The following is a 24,127-nucleotide window of genomic DNA, read 5'->3' on the forward strand; positions in this document are numbered from 1 at the left end:
GTATAGAACTAAAAATAATCTATAGTAGGAACAATAATAGTGTTTGTTAGCGATTGCACAGAAAAATGTGGGTAGACATAAGCTAAGATTTTTTTTTCATCAATAAACAGAAAAAACCTTCAGCCAATAGGAACTTTACACTGAGTTAATCAAGTCAACACTATTTAATGACAGTGATTAGCTCTTCCTGAAAAGTACAAATTCAATATTTAAAAGCAAAAGTATTATTGTAAAAAAACTTAAATACAATGATAGAGTAACGTTTTTAGGACTGATAAAAATAACATCAATAACAACTTGCTTCCATAAGTTCCCTAGTACTAGCCAATCACATTAGCAGTGGCTATTTCGGTCAATGTATGCCATTTTTGTGTGCAATATGCATCAGGCGGTCATTAAATGAACCGTGGGCAGTCTATGGGTGTGTCGCCTGAGGCTGAGACTAATGCTTCTGTGCACGTGTACACACACATAACCTCTCATGGGCCCATCTCTAGCTTGTAGCCTAGAGGGATGCTCTCAAAATGAACATTTTAACTTTTCTTGGGGCTAAACATCAATAACAGTCCACCTACTCTACATAAATATGTGGCTTTGAATGAACTAATTCAGGACAATCTTGAAGCCATTGTTTTCTTGTTGAACAGTACATAAATGCTCACAGGTAAACAGGCATTATCCAATAGTGTACTGTCAGAAATATTCTTTGGACAACAGAGACTGTCTGTAAAAGTCAGACAGGCCAGACTACAAAATATCTGTTGGGTGTTTGACAGACACATGGTGAACAGAGAGCAGAGCTGAAGGGAAGGCCAAGGAAAGACTGCTGCCTCACTAAAGTAAAATAAATCACATCTGTTTGCATAGAGCTTGTCAAGAGCCAGCCAAATATCCCATTGAATCATTCAACATAATTAGAGAGAGAAACAAGATGTTTTAACATAGACCCGAGAACGCTCCAGACAATGTCCAAGGTCTTATTAACATTCTCCTGTTTATTTCTAAAAATATCACATTGCCTGATTATAACTGTATAACGGCCAATTAGAAAAAAAAACTGCCATTTCTCATCTTCAGGTTGGGTCAGTTTAGGACAAGCTAAAAATGCATTTACTTTGTGTAATACACAGTAACATAACTAGTCAGTTAAGAATATGACAATGTGATCAACTCATTCAGCTAATTTCACAGACCATAACCGCTGCAACAAAATACGACTAAAGAAACTAAACATCATACCTATCAAATTATATAATCTGGACATAAATCCTGAAAACAACAGCCAATACACTTATAAATAACATGTTGAGTATACAGAGCATATACAGTTGAAGTCAGAATTATTAGCCCCCCTGAATTATTAGCCCTCCTGTTTATTTTCTTCTTTAACAGAGAGAAGATTTTTAACACATTTCTAATCATAATAGTTTTAATAACTTATATTTAATAACTGATTTATTTTTTCTTTGCCATGATGACAGTAAATAATATTTGACTAGATATTTTTCAAAACACTTCTATACAGCTTAAAGTGACATTTAAAGGCTTAACTAGGTTAATTAGGTTAACTAGGCAGGTTAGGGTAATTAGGCAAGTTATTGTATATAACGATGGTTTGTTCTGTAGACTATCAAAAACATTTTGCTTAAAAGAGGCTGATAATTTTTACCTTAAAATGGCTTTTAGAAGATTAAAAACTGCTTTTATTGCAGCTGGAATAAAGCAAATAAGACTTTCTCCTGAAGAAAAAATAGTATCAGACATACTGTGAAAATTTCCTTGCTCTGTTAAACATCATTTGGGAAATATTTAAAAAAGAAAAAAATTCAAAGGGGTGCTAATAATTCTGACTTCAACTGTATATAGATACATGCTGCCATTCAAAGATTTAAAGTCAGTTAGATGACAGTTCTTTCAAACTTTTAATTCATCAGGGAAAATAAATGCATCACAGTTTCCAAAATATTAAGAAAAACATTTTTTGTCAATATTGATAATAATTAGAAATATTTCAAGCTTATGAGCATTTTATCAGCAAAATAGATGATTTAAAGGGTCATTTTATACTGAACATATGCTTATTTTACTCGGCCGCAATTCTAAAAAAACGAAAGCGAGGCTGCCCACTGGAACCCAGAAGTAGAGGATCAGCACTGTAAACATTGCAACAACATGCTGTTGCCATGATTTCGAAATGCAGATGTGGTGTAAACATCACTTTAATACCATTCAATTCAGTTTAATTTAAACAATTAAAAGTATATTTGGCATTAAACAAAACAATAATCTCTTTAAGAGTAATACGCTTAAGTATCCTCCCAGGCTTCTGCTCAGGGTAAACACTGTGGGCATACATCCCTGTTTCAGCCTCTGTCACCTGTTGAGCAATAAAACAATGCAGTCCTCTGTAGACCACTCTCGTGTTGTCTGTAATAGTGTTGTCCCGGTACAAAAATTTTACAAAACTCCCATTTCCCGCTAACATTTAAGCACATTCCTAAACACCACTGATTTGCCATAGTATTCACTAGTGCTCAACAGAAATGACTGTGATTGGCCGTGAAGGTCATCAGTTCTTTGCTCTTCACCGAGTACAAACACAAACACACAGACACTGGAGCGTTTTAAAGCAGCGAAGATCAGTCAATTCATCAGCAGATCACTCGTCTGTGTTTGCACTCGGTAAACATCAAAGTGAATGTGCGGTGAACTAATGACCTTCACGGCCAATCACAGTCATTTCTGTTGAGCACTGGTGAATACTACAGCAAATCAGCGGTGTTTAAGAACACGCTCAACAGCAGTGCTTAAATGTTAGCAGAAAACTGACGTTTTTTCACTTTTATTTCAGTACCGAAATTCAGTATCGTGACAAGTCTAATATAGTGAAAGAATTAGTTCATTAAATTGAGTTTGATAAATGGTATCTAAAACGAGTGCTTCGATGAAAATTAGGTCTGATATTCCCATTTATTATTATTTAAACCCGGTGATACTTCCGGGTTTTTTCCTACCACAGCCTTGCTTTTGCTTTTAAAAAAGCCTATTAAAGTAATGACTGCTGAAAATTGACAATACAATATTACTGCTTTAACTGTATTTAGATTGAGATTGCGTAAAATCTTGTTGAGCATAAGCGGCTTCCAGAAACAAATTTAACTGGTCTTAAACTTGTCAACAGTATAATGAAAGTTTTCAAATACAAAATGGCTTAGTTTCTTTTACTCATACTGATTCACATCTGATTTAGTTTTAACATACTGATGAAACATTCAAATAATGCATGTATCTAAATGTAAAAATATTGCGTAATACAGAATAATTGTTATTATGTTTTACAAACCAACTGAGGACACTTCCCCTGACAAAGTAGACACAGTGCAGTTGCATCATACTAATTATATAATGTTGTCTTTCGGTTTAGATCAATATGTTTTATAAACCTAATAAGGTCTATTTGAGGTCAGTCAATGACCACAATGATCGGAAAGACATTAATAAGCAAACAATCATATAAAGACAGAGAAACAATTTGTGCCAGTAAAAGAAGCAATATGTTAGAAAAGGACTCACTCTGATGACGTGTGTGTGTATCTAAAATGAGTGCATGTGTCTGTGTGCATATGTATGTGCAAAAGAGTGTGTTTCAGGCAGAGAGAAGGATATTCGACCTCTAGCAATTACAGTAGCACAAAGTAGCTGATGTGGGGCTGGGCCTGGTAAGAGGGAGGGAATGAAGTAGTGAGGGAGGGATGAAATGAGGCTGTGGGAGGAGAAGGCTTGGAGGAAAAGAGGAAAGAGCAAAACAGATGCAACTAACTCAGGCCGGCAAACTAGATGCACACAGGACGCTGGAAAAGATACTGACTCTTTCTGTATATATGACTGCAAAATTCAGAGGGTGGTGAGCTCAAAACCAGAGGAAAGGTAAGAATTGGCATAAATAATTTGAACATTGAGGAGAAAACAACAATAGATGCGATGTATATTTATTTTGGAATAAGAAAACATATTTTGAGGGATTTGTGTATGAAATATTATCTGCTTGGTGATGTGTAATTGAGCGAGTGTGTATGTACGTGACGTCATTTAATGAATGAATGCCCTTGTATGCAAATCTCAAAGGCACAGCTCTGTACAGCCCAAGGCCTCTGTATGTCGGTTATGATTGAACAGACCAGACAACACGCACACAAACCACTGAATGCTTTAGGACAGCTGTAAACATTCACACAGTGGGAGAGCGGAGAAAGAAAAAAAAAATATGATGGAAAGGTCTCAGATAGGTGCAATTCTAATGCCTCACAGTAGTGCTAACTGAAAATAAATGACCAAATATTTAGATAAGCTAACTAGTTCCTGATCAGGCAACATATTTATGAGTGACCCTGACTTCAAAAGATTATTTGTTGGAATAGACAAAAATGACTTGGACTTATTGATTTATCTTTTAAGTCAAAATCTTTAGAATAATAAACAAAGATCATCTTCCATGAAGACATTTTGTAATTTTTTTCCACTGTATTTATAGTAAAACTTAGTAAAACTATAATAAAACTAGAACAAATAGAAATAAGCATTGCTTAGGACTCAATTTGGACAACTTAAAGGCAATTTTCTCAATATTTACATTCTTGAACCCTCAGATTCCAGATCTTCAAATAGAAGATAATAACACATAGTGTCTTTTCCTACCAAACCACACATCATTGGGAAGCTTATTTATTCAGCTTTCAGGTGATGTATAATTCTCATTTCAGAAATGTACCCTTATAAATGATATTGTGGTCCAGGTCCACATATTACAAATAAACTAAGCACAAAGCATGCTACCTATGTTCTAACAGCACAAATATTCTAAATGCAGTCTTTTAGTCATGAGTGATGTTAATCTCACGTAAAGATTCAGATCAGACAGTGGTGATTTAACACTTCCTCTCCTCCTTCTGGTCATCATCTCTTTAAATCACAGCTCATTTTAGTTTCACTGGCACATTGTCACATGTCTCATTCATTAGAGCCTAAATTGTTGCTTACACACATTCCTCTAGGCTAAACTACAAGCAGAAATTTACAAGCATCCACCAACCGCTTCCTGTTTGAGTGGCTTGAGTGGCTTTTTCATTCTGGAAAACGGAGCCAAATCAGCACTAGAGGGTCTAATATCTGCATTATGCTCATTTGCATTTTGCCTTTTATATCCTTGTGTTGTTGCAGGGTTTCTGATGGTTCTATGAACGTAGATTAAAATCTTTTTTTAAAAGGCCAAATAAAGAGAATATCATTAATCCCTTCCCTTTAAATTAATCATTTGACAGGAATACAATAGTTCACTGATAGAGAATATGATAATATAATATATTCTTTAAGTGTACTTTTATAGGGAGCAACCAATAAGTTGTCTCTGCATACCAATATATGTTTTACTGTACCTTCTGTTATGACTGGAAACGATTTCTCAATTGACTTTAGATATTTATTTAGGAAAAGGAAAATAAAAATGAAGACATTCATTTTCGCAGTGCATGCAACATTTAATGCCATAACCATTGCTATATGAATGTATTACTGTCTGGTCTGATTTAACACCTTCAAATGGTGATTTAAAATGTTTTAATAGAAAAGTTTTTGACAAAAGCTTTTAATGACATCTGTATCATTATGAATTTATTGCCATAGTATGTGTTTCTGTTCAGTCGCAAGACTCCAAGTAATGTTGGGCAGGATAATAGCTAGTTGGGTTCTGGGTGTTGGTTTGTATTCAGTTTGTCAGCCTTGCTGGTCCATTGCAAAAACACAAATAAAGGTTTCCCACAAGAATCACACCAAAACATATTTTTCATTTGGAGGGTTGGCTGTTTTAAGTAATATTGGATTCAAAAAATAAGGAAGAAAGATTGTGTATACAAACAACATTGTAATTATACCTCTGCACTAGTCTACTATGTTTGTGATCGTACAGCTTTACATTGTTATTTATTTCAAGAGTTCACACTTAGATATTGCTTGATAATAATAGCAGGTTTGGCATGCTGTCCTGGGAGAGAACCCTGAGCTCGGAGATAGCTGAGCCCAGGGCTCCCGCCTGGTCAATGAGCATGTGAGGGGGTATGACATCAGGTAGTTCTCGAGAGCTCCCCCTGGTAAAGAAGGAAAGAAGGAGATGGGGTGGATGGGGGGATTCTTCAAAAAACGAAGATGAGGGAGTAACGCTAGTCGGGCTGTTTAGTGAGTTTGGAATGATCCGATTGGCTTACTAATGATTACAGATGAGAGACCAGCTGCGATCAAACATATCACATGCATGCTCCTCTCGAAATTAGTTTGTGAAGCGTCACTTATTTAAATTCAGGCCAACTTGTTCATATAATAATCCTCACGTAGGCTATGAAAGGGACATTCTACCAGAAACATACATAATCTGTCCCTGAAATAAGAACATAAATACGGTGAATAAAAAGTATTTCAGACCAAAATGTCTAAAATGGACTGGTGGTTTCATTTCTGTGAGTTGTTCTGTAAAAGAATATGTTATTCATTTGTTTTTTTCTTTATTAAAAACACTTTACAAATGTACAAATCCTGTCATTGTCCTTGTCCTCAGCCCAATTGAACCTTCAGCTTTATTAGGTTTGTTATGCTAAAAACTAAAATTAGCTAAAAAAATAAACAGCTAAACATTTTTTGCTGAAAAAAATCAGATATAGCAAGTTTAAGTTGTTATCATTCACATCAATTAATTAAAAACATCAAATTATAAATAAATTCTACAAATAAATACTACAAATATATAATACAAATAAATTGACAATTGTCCCCATGTTTCCGTCAGTCCTGTCACATTTGCATGAAATTTAACATTAAATGAATTCAATACACCTTTAAGGTGCAATAATAATACACTTAAAATACACCTTTACTCGGAAGTGACATCATTTGATGAAGTAGAAGCTGACAGTGATCAAGCTTGCGTTCTATCATCCAATTGTATGATTTTATGCTTGTTTTTGTATGATTCTTTTTTAGGATGAAAAGCTTAAGTCAGACCCCGTCACATGTTTTATAAGAGAAAATGTACGTTTCTGGTAGAACGTCCCAAAAACAGATCTGAGAGACTTGAGCTAATTATCATCTCTTTAGGCTACTTAAAAGAACCATCCTATTTGTAATGAAACAAATTAAAAAGAAAAAGGGATGTAACACACCTGATCTAGTTTGTTGTTTTGTGTTTTGCAGATGTCATGGAGGCCTACCTACCGGAGCTCCAAGTTTCGAAACGTCTATGGCAAAGTGGCCAACCGAGAGCACTGCTTCGAGGGCATCCCGATCACAAAGAACGTCCATGACAACCACTTCTGTGCGGTCAACGCCAAGTTCCTCGCCATAGTGACGGAAAGCGCGGGAGGAGGATCTTTCGTTGTAATCCCGGTCACTCAGGTAACCGCTGTCACGCAGCACGCGCGCGCATTACCGTTTTTCCTTGGACAGTTTGTCTTCTGGCCTTACACTTTAATATACGCCGTCAGACTAGCACTAACAGCAACATGAATTCAGCAAGCCTATTGTGGCGGCAAACGTGCAGTACTTTGAATGGAGCCTGTTCAGCAAAGAGCTCGTGTTGGTGCGTTTGTGGAAACTGGTGAGTTTTGACAAATGGATGTAAATGGACATGTAAACATTGCAGACATTAGCTTTCCTAAGTGTTGTGTTTAAATATATGTCTAAATGAGGCATTGTTTAGGCTAATATAATACTTGTCAATTTGCATAAATTTCTTGCAAAAATACAATAACATTGGGTGAAATCAGGTTCAAATTTTTATTATTTTTTTATATAGAGAGTTCAATTTCTTTACAGAATAATTTTGTGGATCTCAATTTATCATTCCATAGACTAACTCAGAAAGAAAGCCTTGAATAAATCATTTTGTATAAACATACTCATAAAATTATACATTCTACACAAACATTCAAAATACAGAAATGAATAAAATTGTAATATTAAACAATCATTCAGTGAGTAATATTTTGTCGCTTTGGCATTATAAGGATCTATCTGCGTTCTAAATGATTTTGAGTTATTGTGCTTCAAAGTTTTTGCATTCCATATAGCAAACAATGTGTGTGGAACAGTTCTCTTCTATACATTACATGACAGAGACCCTAAATGTAGTCTAAATGTAAATTATCAACAAATTTGCAAATTGGGGTAAAAAAAACATAGAACCTTCTAATTCTAAAAAGTAATTTTCCGCTCGGAATTATAAGATTCTATCTGGCAGATCATTAATTGAAGCATTACTTTTCAAGAAATACAGTCAGCCTGCTTATTAATTTAATTAAAAAAAATAAATTGGTGTTGTAACAAAATGTTGATGTTGGAGAAAGATATGTTTTTGCTTTCTAAAACATTTATTTAATGTTTTAGGATGGATATTATTTCTTGTTCAAATTAAGCATACAAGGCTGTGTTAAATATTTTGTCCAGTGCAGATGGTAATTTTATTTAATTATTATGGTCATATTTATTGAATTATATGCTTTATATGAATTATTGAATTATATAAGTATTTGCGCTTCAAGGCTTAATATCAAATGTAAAGATTTTAAAAGTAAACAGACAATGAGCAAATGAGTTTACTAAACACTGAAAAATGTTTGACTGACTATATATACACAAATAAATATATTTCACATTTAATATATTACATTTTTTATAACTTGTAAAGAATTTCTTTTTCAACAATGTAAAATTTATATTTCATTTCAATGTCAAAAAATGCTTCTAAATCATCCCATTCACACACACATCTATTCAGTTTCAGGTTTCTTGTCAATTTTGTGTGGTGCGGCATTATTTAGTCAACTCTGATTTTGTGTTTCTTTCTGGTCTTTCCTGCTGTCAGCAGAGCAGTCTGGCGAAATGACAAAGAAAGCTGATCATGATTGGTCCTTGTTTGTGCGTTCAAAATGCTGATTGGCTCACAGAAAGAACCTAATAGAGCCAAGCTAGAGTTCGCCTTTGTAAAAAAACATTTTTTGTTTTTTTAAATAAAAAGTCTTGAAATGAAAACAACTTATTAAAAAAAAACATCACACAGTGTAAATAAGTTTTCATTTAATAACAATATGTGAATATTTCAATTTTGACAAAAATGTGAGATAGAACCTTATTAATCTAAGGTGACGATTTGTTAATTATGGTGCTTGTTTACATTTTTCTCAGAGCAAACACTCAATATAACGAGGTGCAAATTCTAACCCAGCTTACAAAATGTGTTCTTAAAGCAATATTATCATTAAGTTATAAAACTATTTTTTAAAAACTCTTTGAACATTCACATTATTTATTTAATCAAACTGATCCAGCTAAAGTATTATCTATGCATTTTGTCATGTTGCCATAAGCTGAACTGAACACACTCCTAAACTTTGATGTAAAACCTTGAGTAAATGATATTGCTGCAATTATGGATAAAATCTTTTTTTTTTTTTGTCTTTAATGCAACCCTCACAGAGAAGTGCTAATGGATGCTTTGCACCAATTCACATTTACATTAATTTGAGCAAAGAACAAGCAGTCGTTTCTGCACAGTGGAAAAACATAGATGAGTCACCACACACTCCTGCACATGTGCTGCCAGCTGAAAGAAACCCACAGGCCTGGTACTCTCCCTTTCTGTCAAACACTGTTGTAGTCTAGTATGCATTTTCTCAGCACTGATACAGATTTCCTTTGTGCAAACACATGCATGGACATTTCATGTGATCACATACATGCTGTTTGTTTTTGAATCGTCAAAATATTCTGTTTGCATCTCCATCTTCAGTCTGAACCATGACTCAATAGAATCATACAAGCCAGTCCCTCACCCAGTGGCTTGACATGCTCTAAATTAAATCTTTCTGTTACCTTGTTTACAGGCCAAGCATAAGCCTGAGCTGAGAGCAGATGCGTTTCCTTTGATCTATGGCTTTAATGTTGTAAAATTGTCAAGCACTAGATGCTGTAACCTCCTGGTCACTGACATTGACATAAGTGTGGTGTGGACTCATCGGTGTAGACATCAGTGTTGGCTGGAACAGAGCAGTTTTGTGTGCTTGCTAAGGAATGAATTTGGTAGACAAGGCTTTTGTTAGTTTTTCCAAAATGTTAATTCATCATTAACTCACCACTTTAAAGATATGGACCGGTGTCGCCAACCAAACAGTTTTGGTCTGGATAAACTTCCACTGTAATAGCAACACAGTAAGACACTTCCTAAAGAAATAGTTCGCCCAAAAATCTAAATTATGCCATGCATTTACTCACCCTACACTTGTTAAAAACCTGTTTAAGTTTCTTTCTTTTGTTGGTCACTAAATTAGTTAACTAAGAGCATTTTTCATATTTTCTGTTGTGTTCAACGGAATAAGAATCTTATAACAGTTTAAAACCACATGAGGGAGAATGATGAGGTAATTTTTTGGGTGAAATCTCTTTTCATAATGTATATAACATGTCATACTGAATGTTACTGAATGAATCCTAAAAAATATTTCAGAAGAAAATTTGGGAAAATTAAGCTATAAATTTTAATGCTATAAGGTTCTCTCAATGTTTAAATCATTCTTATTTGTGATAATGGAAAAATTAAAGCAACTTTCAAATTTTCATTTTGTAATCTAAAACTGAAGGATGCTAGCAATGGAGTTGAGGGTCCAAACGCAGTTTCTTTAATAGCTTAGTTAGGCAGGCAATGGTCAAACAGCAACAATGAAACAAGAAACTTGTGGTCACAGACAAAATGGTTAATACAGGAGTCAAAATAACATACACGAGAAAACAATGCAAAGGTCAAAAGCATGGCAAGACTAGACATGCATAGAAATGTTACAGCAAACAAACAAGACTCAGCAACGTGTGTGTGTGTTTGAGAGGTGAATATATAGTCCATATAATTAGTCCATGATGAGTTACCAGCTGTGTGTGTGTAATCAGAGAGAGAACTGGAACTGGTGTGTGTGTGTGTGTGTGTGTGCGCGTGTGCGTGTGTGTGTGTGTGTGTGTGCGTGTGTGTGTGTGTGTGTGTGTGTGTGTGTGTGTGTGTGTGTGTGCGTGTGTGTGTGTGTGTGTGTGTGTGTGTGTGAGAGAGAGAGAGAGGTGGATGATAGGTAAAGTCCAGTTCCGTGACAGGTTTGTAGTTCTCCAGCAATCTGCAAATGCTAAATTACTGGTGATCACTGGTGATCGTGACATAAACAGCAACATTTCATTTGAATGATCTTTTTATTTATGTTTAGATATAACATATGTGTATATGATACAAATTACATATTAATTTTAAATATCTATGTAACAAAATATTTTTGAATAGTTTTGTTTCTACAGTATGTATCACATATATATGATAAATATATATAATACACACACTTATATTATGTCAAAACAAACTTTTAATTCGGATGTGGTTAACTTTGGCGACGCCGTGGCTCAGTGGTTAGCACTGTAGCCTTACAGCAAGGTTTCCCCCCACAGTTCAAAGACATGCGCTATAAGCGAATTGAAAAAAGTAAATTGGCCAGTGTATGTGTGTGCATGTGAGAGTGTATGGGTCTTTCCCAGTACTGGGTTGCAGCTGGAAGAGCGTACGCTGTGCAAAACATATGCTGGATAAGTTGGCGGTTCATTCCGCTATGGTGACCCCTGATGAATAAAGGGACGAAGCCAAAGGAAAAATAATGTGACTAACAGTGATTAATCTTTGTCCAGCACTAAAAAAACATAAAACTACAACATTCCTACAAACTACAAAGGAAAAACATGTTTTATTCTGGTGTTTTGAGAGTATTTTCAAAGACCAGATAAATTTGACAAATATTTTATTTAACATTACATTAAAAACATAACCAGACCTTTGGTCAGAGTTCTTAGAAAATTTCCTGTTAGCTCAGAAGTTTGAGAATTAAATGTGTCTCAAAATTCCACCGCCAATGCTCCACAGCAAGTGGCAAAACTGCACAAATAGCCCAGACAGAAAAAAAACAGATACGGCATTTATCATTGGCGTGACAATGAGATTTTGGCGTGAAGTCTCTTATGTCCCATCCTTCCCTAGTCATCTCCTCTTTGTATTCTGTCTGTTTTTCTGTCCCTCCTCTTGAGCTCATCCGGTCATGCTACACTGCCCAGTGGGCCAGCAGACCCTCAGTCACGGTCTCAGCCAACTTGGATAAACTATCAATAGCACTTTTGTATTGAACTTTGAGAGTCACCCAGTTAATGTGTGATGCAGAAGGCCAGCTTTGTGCACTTAATGTGCTCATTCCTCAGCGTTTGTGACTCCAACTGGGCTCTCAGGCCATGAAAAAGATTTCAGCCCTTTTGACTTCAGCGTATGTTTTTATCTAGACACCACGTGGAGCGTCAACTTTTTCATCCTTCATCCCCCTTGTGTTTTTGTCATTCTGGCATTGACAGCTCCATGCAAAGTTTCCATGCTTACTGTAATAATGAGAAGTTCTCTCTCACCATCACTGAAATCTGCCATAGTCTTAGAATCTTAGAAATGACTGTGAAGCTATTTGATGGAAGTTCATTCATTCATTCATTTTCTTTTTGGCTTAGTCCCTTTATTAATCTGAGGGCGCCCCAGCGGAATGAACCGCCAACTTATCCACCATATCTTTTGCGTAGAGGATGCCCTTCCAGCTGCAACCCATCAATGGGAAATTGATGGAAGTTCAAAATATCAATTTTAAACCTTTAATTGACAATTATTCTTTTGCAGTGTGATTTTTTATTTTTATTTTGCTGTATACACAGCTCATTTAATCTTTGTAATGCGTTATGTTAAACAAGGCATTAATACAAAATTAATTGTATTTTACATGGACCATTGCATGATAAATAATCAGAGATTCCCATAGTACATTTGAAATTCAGACACATGGCAGCAATACAATGGCGGCAGAGTTTTGGCTTTTTGAAAAGAATTCCTCATATGACAAAGAAGCTTCAGTTGTAGGATGGAAACTGCATTCAGAAACCACGATGAGATGGCCCAAGGAAAGAGAGAGAGAAAAAAGAGCATGAATAGAAGACTGAGGTATTTGCGATGATGTCATCATTAACTGTTTAACCGTTTAAAAATGAAACCGCTCCTTTCCTTGACCTGCTAAGCTGCTATTGACAGAAGCGTCTGTGAATAATAATGGGTTAGCTGGTGCTGTAATGCTTTGGGATGATTTCACGATCCTTAAAATAATGCAGAGCTCTTCATGGAAAGACTCAAGCAGATACACGCACACCCGTGCATACGCACACATATAAAAGGGAGTTGGGCTGTCTGGCAACACTGATAGGAAACTGCCAACCAGTTTAAACTACTTTAACATAGCCAAAAGTGCTTTTTACTAGACCCACACCCTTTTTTATAATGCCTTGCTTAGCATACAGTAAGCTCAAAGAACTGAAATGCCCTTTGTTTAAAATTCTGTTCTGCAACCATGGAAAATGAACATGGATAATTTTGAACAGCCCTAGACTTTAGGAAAGAGGCCAGTCATGTCAGTTTTGTGATGATTTTAAATCTAATGTAAATCTGTGGTGTCTCTTGAAATCTATGACAAAATATTAGTTAAGGGCCTCTACCAATCTTCATTCATTATTAATAGTTGCATTTGACTGTTTTTGATTACTTTTCAAGATTTCAGGTTTTCACCACTTAATTATATTCAAACTTTTTAACCAGTAGAACTCAACACTGATTAAAGTTCATTAATTAGTAAAAAAAAAAAAAACTTTGTGCAGTTTATTTAAGTATTTTGTTAATCTGTCATTTTTTTTATTTTGTTTAGTTTAAATTCTTTCTAATGCAAAAAACATTTTATTATGATTTACCAAACACTACTGAAATCCACTAAAATGTAATTCATTGTGACAGCAGTTTAGCAGAAAATCTTGTCATACATACAGTATAAGGATCAGAGGGGTCTTTGAAAAACAAATGTCTGCTTCAGCTTTTATTGCAACCAATATCACTTTTTTTTTTGTATTTTTGTAATTTCACTGAATTTTGTGGTTTAGTTACTTACCCTGTCGTAAAAAGATGAAATGATCACATATTTAAAAGCAATAAAATGCAGCACCTGAGTCTTCGGGGTACAATTTTAAAACATTACAGACTGTTAAATGACAAGTTTTTTTATATTAAAAGGGTGACTTCTTGATCATTTTACTCTGAATTAAATTTTTGATCTGGTTGGCAGCCTTAAACAAGAAAACAAAAGAAAGTATTTTTGTTTATCAGTCAAATATGAATAAATAAATAAAGAATATACATATTTAAAGATATTACAGACTATGGATTTTTTTTCTCTTTATTCTTTGGAATATACTCTTATATTATATAATATACTAAATATAATACATATAATATACTCTTTATTATTATTGTTATCAACTTGCCTAATTACCCTAACCTGCCTAGTTAACCTAATTAACCTAGTTAAGCCTTGAAATGTCACTTTAAGCTGTATAGAAGTGTTTTGAAAAATGTCTTGTAAAATATTTTTTACTGTCATCATGGCAAAGATAAAATAAATCAGCTATTAGAAATGAGTTGGAAACAATCTTCTCTGCGTTAAACAGAAATTGGGGGAAAAATAAACATAGTGGCTAATAATTCATGGGGGCTAATAATTCTGACTTCAACTGTACACGAAAAAAGACAGTTATTCCAATATTTCATCAAGTGTGACTGATAATGCACCTCAGTAAGCCTAGGGTTTATTAACAACATTAAAATGCTATCCTGAGAATTCTCCAATCGACAGATAAGCTTATAGATCAAACTTCTCATCAAAGCAAAAAATGATCAAATTCTTACCTTACAAAATAATTCACTTGCATTACACCATCTATGTTTTTAAGAAGAATCCTCATACAATCATTGTATGCAACCTGCAGTTTATGGAGACATACATATTTTTAAAAGGGTTACTTCTTGATCATGTTATTCTGAATGAACTTTAGCAAACTAAACTTTAACTGAACACAGTAGACACTTTTTTGAACATGTCAAGAAAACAAATATATTTTGTTTTGCTAACTGAAAGAAGGTTTAGAGCATTATTTCAACCATATTTGACATATTATAGGCAAAGGTTATTTGAAACATTATATAGACTTTGTTGGTATGAATATGTGAGTATTTTATATGGATTTTATATGTATATACAGTATTTCTGAAAGAAATTAAATGAAATTAGAACAAAATTCTAAACACAGATCATTTCAGTTTGGGGGGATTTAATCTGTTAATAATCATAAAAGCCTGTGGACCCAAAGTTTACATTCAAAAAGTGTATGATCTAGGATTTTTACAATAAAAAAGATCATAATAGCATCTTAATTGTACCTGAACCTCAATATAACTGAACACGATAGGCATTGATTCAACAGATTGATTCACAGAATTCTCTTTGTGTTGTCAATACTAATAACATGTAGACTTATGCAGTCATTTACTAATGTGGCTCAGCAATGTCTTAAGGCTCTCTGTTAAGGATGTAAAATTTGTTTATTAAAGAACCATTTTTTCAAGGTTGCGCTATGAGAGCTACATTGCAGTCTAGACTGTAGGCACATCCACTGACATCATAATTAGTGTAATCACATGGCTGTACTCGAGCATCATTGTGCTGCTCACAATAGGAGGAGTGGCTAAATGTATGATCTCCTTTTGTCTCAGACTAAGAACTCAGACAGCGACTACTCGGCCTGATCTGCAGCCAACACATCTGTGTCAACAACCACCCGCCGCCAACACACTCCTACACATGAATCTGTAACGGTCTTACGTGCAAAATAACACTACACAGGAATCGAAATGAGAGATAATTAGATAGAGGCAACTGACAAACAGAGGGACAATTAGGCACAAAAGCAAAAGCTGTACATATGAGATGCTTTTGCTTTTTGTGCCTAATTCCCTCTGTTTATAGCAATATTATCCATATTCATCACCACAAAAGATTGTATATATTACAATCTATTGTGGTAATGAATATGGATAATATTGTTATTGTGGACTCTTCTAAACACTGTGAATTAGTTTGTCTTTGATAATTTGTATTATTTTCAAAGCACTCTTTATACATGCTATTCAAAGTATTACCATTCCTGAAACAATTTTTTTGTATTAAATTTGTCTTCTTTTTCAAATATTTCCCAAGTGATATTTCTTTTGAAAAAAGTATTATTTATTTTAGGTTGAAATAAAAGCCGTTTTTACTTTTTTATTTTAAGGTCATATTTATTAGCTCTCTCTTGTTTATAGAACAAGCCACTGTTATCCAACGACTTGCTTAATTAAGCTACAGTTACCTCCCCTGTAACTTGCCTTGTTAATCAAATTAACTAAGTTAAATCTTTAAACTGCACTTTAAACTGATTATCATATTTTGCAAAATAAATATTATGTACTTTCATCAAATTAGTTGTTAGAAATAAATTTTTAAAACTATTATGTTTAAAACAATAGTTGAGAAATAATTTTTAAAAGAATAAACATTTCACTGGAGGGCTAATATATAGTTTTGGATTTGTTTTGTTATTTGAAAAGCATTGAACTAAAGTTTGTCTGTCTTTTCAGTCTCTTTTGTAATTTATTCAAATACCATGATAATGTTGTAAACTGTGATAAAGAAAATCTGTCATTTCAATGCCATGAAAATACACTGCCTCAGCATCTGAGCATATAAAAATGTCCATCAAAAACAAATTTGCATTATAACCTTTGCTATTTAGTTGTCATGATGGATGTTTGACGCATGTAAACACAATTAGATCATTAAATCTTTTACCTGTAGATGCTGTAAAAATAAATGTTAGTTCATGTTACTTCATGCTAACTAACTATGCATTAGCATGTACTTTATGCTTAAAGTATTATTATTATTATTATTATTATTATTATTATAAATAATAATAATTAGGGATGTCCCAATCAGGTTTTTTGCAATACTTCTATAATTTAAAAAAAGAATTAAGAAGAGCGAAGAAACAGATCTAGGATGTTTCTTATTTTTTATTTAATTCACCTTATTTTAACATTCAACAACTCTGTTAACAAACAGAGCGCTTCTGTGAGGTAGCTTGAACAATCAAGTAATAAATAACATCAATTCTTCACTTTTGGAGTTTGGTGCAGCAATAAATATTTTAAAAAATCTAATATAAAAACAAACAGCACCACAACTTAAAATACCCACCAGGCATGTAAACAAATAATAAAAGTGCTACAGTGTTTGCAAAGCCAGTTATGTGCTTTTAGGAACTATAGATGCATAAGTATAGATATGTTAAAAAATAATGAGAATATATATATACACACATATATATTAGAGTCCTGGTTAGGAGTCCGATTTCGATCGAGTCTGAAACTGTGTGATCGGGCCCGATTTCTGATCATGTGGTCAGATCTGGACATGCCTAGTAATAATAATATATAATTATATATAATTATTTTATATACTTGATGTAGTATTTTTTTAGTTCTAATATATAGTATTTTTCAGAATGGGGATGAAGTGCTTAATACCCAAAGTTAGTTTGATTTTTTTTTTTTGTATACATTTTACTACAAAAAGCAAAGGCAAGCAACCTGTGAATCAAGGTTGAGCTGTTTGCATAATAAGCACACAATCAAAGCTGTAAATCATAAGCAAATCAAAGTCCTCACATGTGAGCAAACATTTGAACAACAAAAAGTAACCACCAGTAGTAGTAGTATAAAGGCTTTGACATATTCTAATCAGTCATATTGTTTTAGTAAGTTCTGATATCCTGTGGGAAATCAACTTACTTTCTTACCCTGGAAAATTCTATTAAATGAATGTCCCTCAAGCGGTCGCTGTGCTAATTTAATTCAATAATTCAACACAGAACAAATCACAGCTATGAATTTCATCGTGCTAATCTAGGAGAAAAAGCACAGAGAGAGCAGAAGGGCACAAATAATGTGCATCATTGTTGCAACAAATGCAAACAATAAGTCAGATGCAGGACGGTATCTGAGGCGCTTTTGGATTTTCTGCAATGCCTTCAACTGATGTCTTCGTTCTTACATTAAAGGGTGTCATCTCTATGCATTGAGCTATAGATGAAGAGCCTTTCTTAAGCAGCGCACTCATGCATGACCTGAACTACAAATCCCAAAGGACCTTAGAAAGAGGTCAATGGACTACAGTGGCATCAAACATTCATAGCATCATGACTAATGTTCTGTCTACTACTGAATGGATGACTGTGGTTAGGTAGCGCCACACTGTGGACATTTGTGTGTATTACAGTAGTGCTGTATTTGTGAACATTAAATTGAATAAACATTGGATGGCTTTGGAAATAAAAAAAAAAAATTTATTATGTTGTCCTTACTGTACATCCATACATAGTTTTGTTTGTATACTTAGTCACAGTAAAAATAAATGAGATAACTATCTTGTACTTGTTTCCTGCAGTTTGGCCGTATCGACCCTCACTATCCAAAGGTCTGTGGTCACCAAGGAAATGTGCTGGATATCAAATGGAATCCTTTCCATGACAACATAATCGCATCTTGTTCAGAGGATTCTTCTGTAAGTACATGTGAAGAGCAAAATCAACACAATGTTCAAATGATTCAGTCTAATTTAGAATAAATTAAACATGTCTGAAACATTATTTTGTAAAACAGACACTTTAAAAATTTCACTTAAAAAGAAAGGTTTTTTTACTGGAATTTGACTTGTTCTACTAAATTTACCGCTTATAAAGCATTTTAAATCTCAATTAATGTTAATTTAGGAAAATTACCAAATATAAAATGAGTTTTTAATCACATTTTTATGAAATTTTATCTTTAGTAAATGTAATTTTTTTGTATTTTTTATTAATTTAATTGTTATTAAATGTGAGCTATCATAAGCATGATGCAACATTTTTTTGTTTTTGTTATTTATTGACAAAAATGAATATGATTAAATGGCTCTCTGGAATACTTGTTTCTCACTGGCCAGTCCAGTCATAATGTCACTATAGAGCAGGGGTCACCAATCTCGGGCCGGGATGGCCAGTGTCCCTGCAGGGTTTAGCTCCAACTTGCCTCAACACAGCTGCCTTCCGGTGTTTCAAATATACCTAGTAAGACCTTGATTAGCTTGTTCAGGTGTGTTTGATTAGGGTTGGAGCTAATATCTGCAGGACACCGGCCCTCCAGGAACAAGTTTGGTGATCCCTGCTATAGAGTCAGTGTATGTTGCTTGATTATATAACATTGTATTTGTCTTTTAAGAGTGCTTTAACTACTTATGAAATTTAACACCGTAAATAGAGCAATTCTGACACCAGTGTTGGGGAGTAGTTACATGTAAGGGTTACGTAAAATTGCATATAACAGTGCAAAATATGTTTGCGAACAATTAAAATGTATAGTAAAAACAGCAAAAAAAGCACAGGAAAAGCACACATCTACATTTTTTTCTTGAATTGCATTTTACTGCTTAAAAATTAAATATAAATGTTTCAGGACAAAAACTTAGGACTGATACTTATACTACAAAACTTTTATTTCCTATATTATTTGTGGGATTATGTGTATATTTTTTAAGATGAACTGTTTTTCCTCAATGCAGTGTTAAACATCAGTGTTTCCTGTCATATTTGTGCAAAGACATGATTTTAAAAAGTCTTTGAGTAAAACAAAATTGTTGTTGCTGTAATTTAAAATATAATTTAAGTAATGAAGGTTTTCAAAAGTCTAGTAATCAGTGTTTTTATTAGTGAGGAAGTCAAGTAATCAGTGTTTTTATAAGTGAATAAGTCCAGTAATCAGCGTTTTGTTCTACTGATTAAAATGTTTGAATATAATTAAGTGTTCAAAACCTGTTCGAAATTTAGGAAAGTAATTAAAAACAGTCAAACGCAATTATTAATAAATTAATGAAAATATAGTTACATTACTTAATACAATTTTAATAACATGTAGTATGTAACTTATTAAAACTATTCCCAACACTGCCTGACGATAGAGTCTGAAAGCATCTTCATGTTGCATTGGTGGTGTTGACTGAAAAGTGTTTTGTCTGTGTTGTGTATTTTTGTGTATGTGCATGTGTCAGGTGCGAATATGGGAGATTCCTGACGGTGGACTGAGAAGGAGTTTAACAGAGTCTGTATTAGAACTTTATGGCCACAGCAGGCGTGTGGGGCTCATCGAGTGGCATCCAACCACTAGCGGGATTCTCTTTAGCGCTGGATATGACTACAAGGTAAGGACAACTTGTGTGACACAATCTGATAATATTAAATTCACTGATATGAGCTATGAAATTAAAACATCTTAGAAATGTTAGATGAGTAAAAAAGTGAGTAAACCCGTTACATTAAATTTATTAGGCAAATAAAGAATCTGCATAATCATGAAAATTAAGTTGAGCCCATTAAACACATTCTCAATTTAATTTTACAATTTTTTTAAAGAGGTCGTTGACAAAAAAATCTGCCATCATTTACTTACCCTTCACTTGTTAAAAACCCATTTGGGTTTCTTTCTTCTGTTGAACAAAACAAAAAAAGTTATTTTGAAACATGTAGATTAATGTCTCTCATTGTCTTCAGTAGTATTTTTTTCCTACTATGGAAGTCGATGGGTGCCAGCATTCTAACAGACGAAAAAACTCATAAAGGTTTAAAACCTCATGAAGAAGAATAAATGATGAGCTATATTTATTTATTTATTATTTAAGTAAAGGAATGAATCACTTTTGAATGTGTTTGTGAATACTGATTCTGATTGTCCACAATGTGAACATGACATTGCAGCTTTCAGAAATAAAACTGTAAGTATGTATGAGAGGTTGTGCTTTTTCTCACCCTGTAGATCCTGATTTGGAATCTTGAGATTGGAGAGCCAGTGAAAATGATCGACTGCCACTCAGATGTGATTCTGTGTATGTCATTTAACACAGAGGGCAGTCTGCTGGCCACCAGCTGCAAAGACAAGAAGCTCCGCGTCATTGAGCCACGCACAGGCAGCGTCCTGCAGGTGCATTCAGCCTTACAATATACACATTTAAACACTCACTTACATAGACAAATTTACAGTATGCTAAATTTCAGTCATGTTCTTTCTTATACTTTGTCTTTACTTAACAATATTTTTGATTAGAAACAATTTACATATTTTGGCTATTCGGTTTCATTCCTGAAAATGTAAACCTTTGAAAATGGGTTTCAGAGTGTAGTTTTTTTTTAAAGCAACACTTTTAATTGTCTATATGTAAACTACAAAAAATGGATATTATGTGCTGAGTATATATGCTTCAGACTACAGTTTATGCTGCTCGAAACATTGCCTGAAATTGCCAGTTGTTGGCTTAGCATATGTGATACTGTGTCTTATCCATTTTTCACAGATCTGTGTCAGGTTTTGACGTTATTGTATGTGTGCGAAACTTTTAAAAGATGCAATAGCTTTTAATACACCGTTGTCAAGTAAACTTAGCCTTTGATTTATAATTGATGCTACACTCTATTTTCATCATATAAATCAAGGATTCAATGGATTAAAATGGTTAAATGGGTTAAAAGGAACAGTAAAAGTAAAAGCAACTATAAAGATTCTGATCATGTTACAAAAAGACTTTAATTTCAGATAAGTCCTGTTCAGCTGAACTGTCTATTTATCAGTGAAACCTGTCGGAAAATTTAAGCAACCAATTTGCATATTACATTGATTTAATAATTTTCAGAATAGTTTTTGTGTGACACTAAAGATTAGTTTAATGGTTCATCAAAATTCAGCTTTGCCATCACATTAAATAAATAACATATATTAAAATAAATATATTAAACTCAACAACAACAACAACAACAACACAGAGAGATATTTGAAAAAAGTTCCCATTAGAAATTAAGCAAGCAGATATTATCGGATCATTATTTCAATAATTATTGTACCCAATATAAAGCTTTTTATTTCTTAAAAACAACCACAGTGGAAAGTGTAGCCTATAGACATAATACTGGGTGACAATGGAATGAGAAATAATGACCACCAGTTGACCTAAACCCCACACTGGATCAGACAGTTGACATTCAAAGTCAGACAGTAGACAGAGCTTCCATTGTCTACACAAGATCGCAACCACAAATTATGGTAACACTTAAAAATTCAATTCAGTTCAATTCATCTTTATTTCTATAGCGCTTTTACAATGTAGATTGTGTCAAAGCCGCTTAACATAGAAGATTATAGTAAACAGAAACTGTGTCAGTTCAGTTTTCAGAGTTGAAGTTCAGTTTAGTTCAGTTCAGTGTGGTTTAATTTTCATTGCTGAAAGTCCAAACACAGAAAAGCAAATCCAGCGATGCGCAGCTCCACAAGTACTGAACCAAGCAAACCAGTGGCGACAGCAGCGAGGAACAAACTTTACCAATTGACGAAAGTGAAGGAAAAAAACTTGACAAAATAACACTTGATAATGTCAAAATGGGTGAAACGGTGGTTTGCACAGTTGCCTCACAGCAAGAAGGTCGCTGGTTTGAGTCTCGGCTGGGTCAGTTGGCATTTCTGTGTGGAGTTTGCATGTTCTTCCCGTGTTAGTGTGGGTTTCCTCCGGGTGCTCCGGTTTCCCTCACAGTCCAAAGACATGTGCTATAGATGAATTGAATAAGCTAAATTGGCCATAGTGTATGTGTGGATGTATGTGTGTTGGATAAGTTGGTGGTTCATTCCTCTTTGGGAACCTCTGATGAATAAAAGGACTAAGCCGAAAGAAAATGAATGAATTAATAAATGAATAAAAGAATGTCAAAATAATACCGTGACAGATACACAACATAATCAAATCTGAATTACAACGAAATATTAGAATCTGAATCTTATATTAGTGTATTCCCAACATTGATACTTTATTTACATTATTTTTAATCAAATAAATGCAACTTTAGTGCGCATGAGAGACTATTATTAGACACTATAATTAAAATGTATAATGACCTCAATAAATTAAGTGTATAGTATAGTGTTTAAGATAGAAAATCCATACACAGAAAATAAAAAGCCGTACTTTTACAGGAAGTCTGGTTTGATAATTTTTATATTTACAGACATCCAGATGGAAGATATCTAACATCATGTAGATTTTTTTAAAGAATAACCTTCCTTTTTATGCACCTTTGTAAATGGACTATTGGGAAATCTGCTGGCAGAACTGAATGTTTTGCTTGTTTTTGTCTTATATTGTCAAGCAGGAGGCCAACTTTAAAAACCACAAAGTGAATCGTGTTGTGTTCCTAGGCAACATGAAACGACTCCTAACGACAGGTGTGTCTCGCTGGAACACACGCCAGATTGCTCTCTGGGACCAGGTGAGAGCAACCTCTGTGCGTATGTGTGTGGTTGGGGGGTTAGGAAGGGTGCCCAGCAAACAATTTTGTGTTTAATAGACATCTAATAGACATCTAAACATAGACAGCTTGACTAAAACAAGGTTAAACTTGGGCTGTCAGTGAAAATCTAATGGACATCTAAGAATAGCCCAAAACTAGCCGTCAAATAGACGGATTAGACAGACTTTATATGTGTAGTCATTCATTTGTTTATTTGATGACCATTCTAGTTTTGACTTATTCTCAGACGGCTATTAGATTTTCTCTGACAACCTCAATTTAGCCTTGTTTTTGCCAAGACAACTATGTTTAGACATCTATTAGACATCTTTTAAAAACAAAAAATGCTTGCTGGGTGGTGTTTGGGTCAGGCTTTGACCTGATCAAATGTCCTCACAAGGGCAGTACAACCTAAAATCACTGATGATGTGGGACCAGCCGATGGTCACTAGGAGCAAATTAATAAACACAAACAGTATGTTAATGCTGTAATGTTTTGGTCAGGGTCAACAATGAGAGAATACATAGTTTAAAAAAAATCATTATTTCAGCATAATGACAGATGAAGTTAACAGATAGTCTGCAGCATGACAGAAAAACAAACGTGTGGATGTTTCTGTCTGATTAATTCCCAAAACTCATCCAGAAATACACAGTCCCTGATGTCTGCGTTGCCCTAAAGATTACCCACTGAAAGTCATTATGTTTTCTT

The 24,127-nt window shown here is 34.1% G+C and overlaps 1 protein-coding gene across 2 annotated transcripts in view; it reads left to right on the plus strand.

Annotated features, from left to right (window-relative positions):
• The window catches only part of coro2ba (coronin, actin binding protein, 2Ba), a 64,985-nt gene that overhangs the window by 26,308 nt on the left and 14,550 nt on the right, over positions 1–24,127 (plus strand). Inside the window, exons 1-6 of one of the 2 annotated variants that reach the window (XM_056461647.1) lie at positions 3,822–3,927; positions 7,237–7,437; positions 18,504–18,620; positions 20,142–20,291; positions 20,903–21,067; positions 23,278–23,394. In XM_056461647.1, coding sequence (XP_056317622.1) covers positions 7,237–7,437; positions 18,504–18,620; positions 20,142–20,291; positions 20,903–21,067; positions 23,278–23,394 — 750 coding nt within the window. In that variant the 5' untranslated portion in view covers positions 3,822–3,927. Of the gene's footprint in view, positions 1–3,821; positions 3,928–7,236; positions 7,438–18,503; positions 18,621–20,141; positions 20,292–20,902; positions 21,068–23,277; positions 23,395–24,127 lie in introns of those variants that run through there. The other variant, XM_056461646.1, reaches the window with a different exon arrangement.

Source organism: Danio aesculapii, chromosome 7 (genome assembly GCF_903798145.1).
Source record: "Danio aesculapii chromosome 7, fDanAes4.1, whole genome shotgun sequence".
Lineage (NCBI taxonomy): Eukaryota > Metazoa > Chordata > Actinopteri > Cypriniformes > Danionidae > Danio > Danio aesculapii.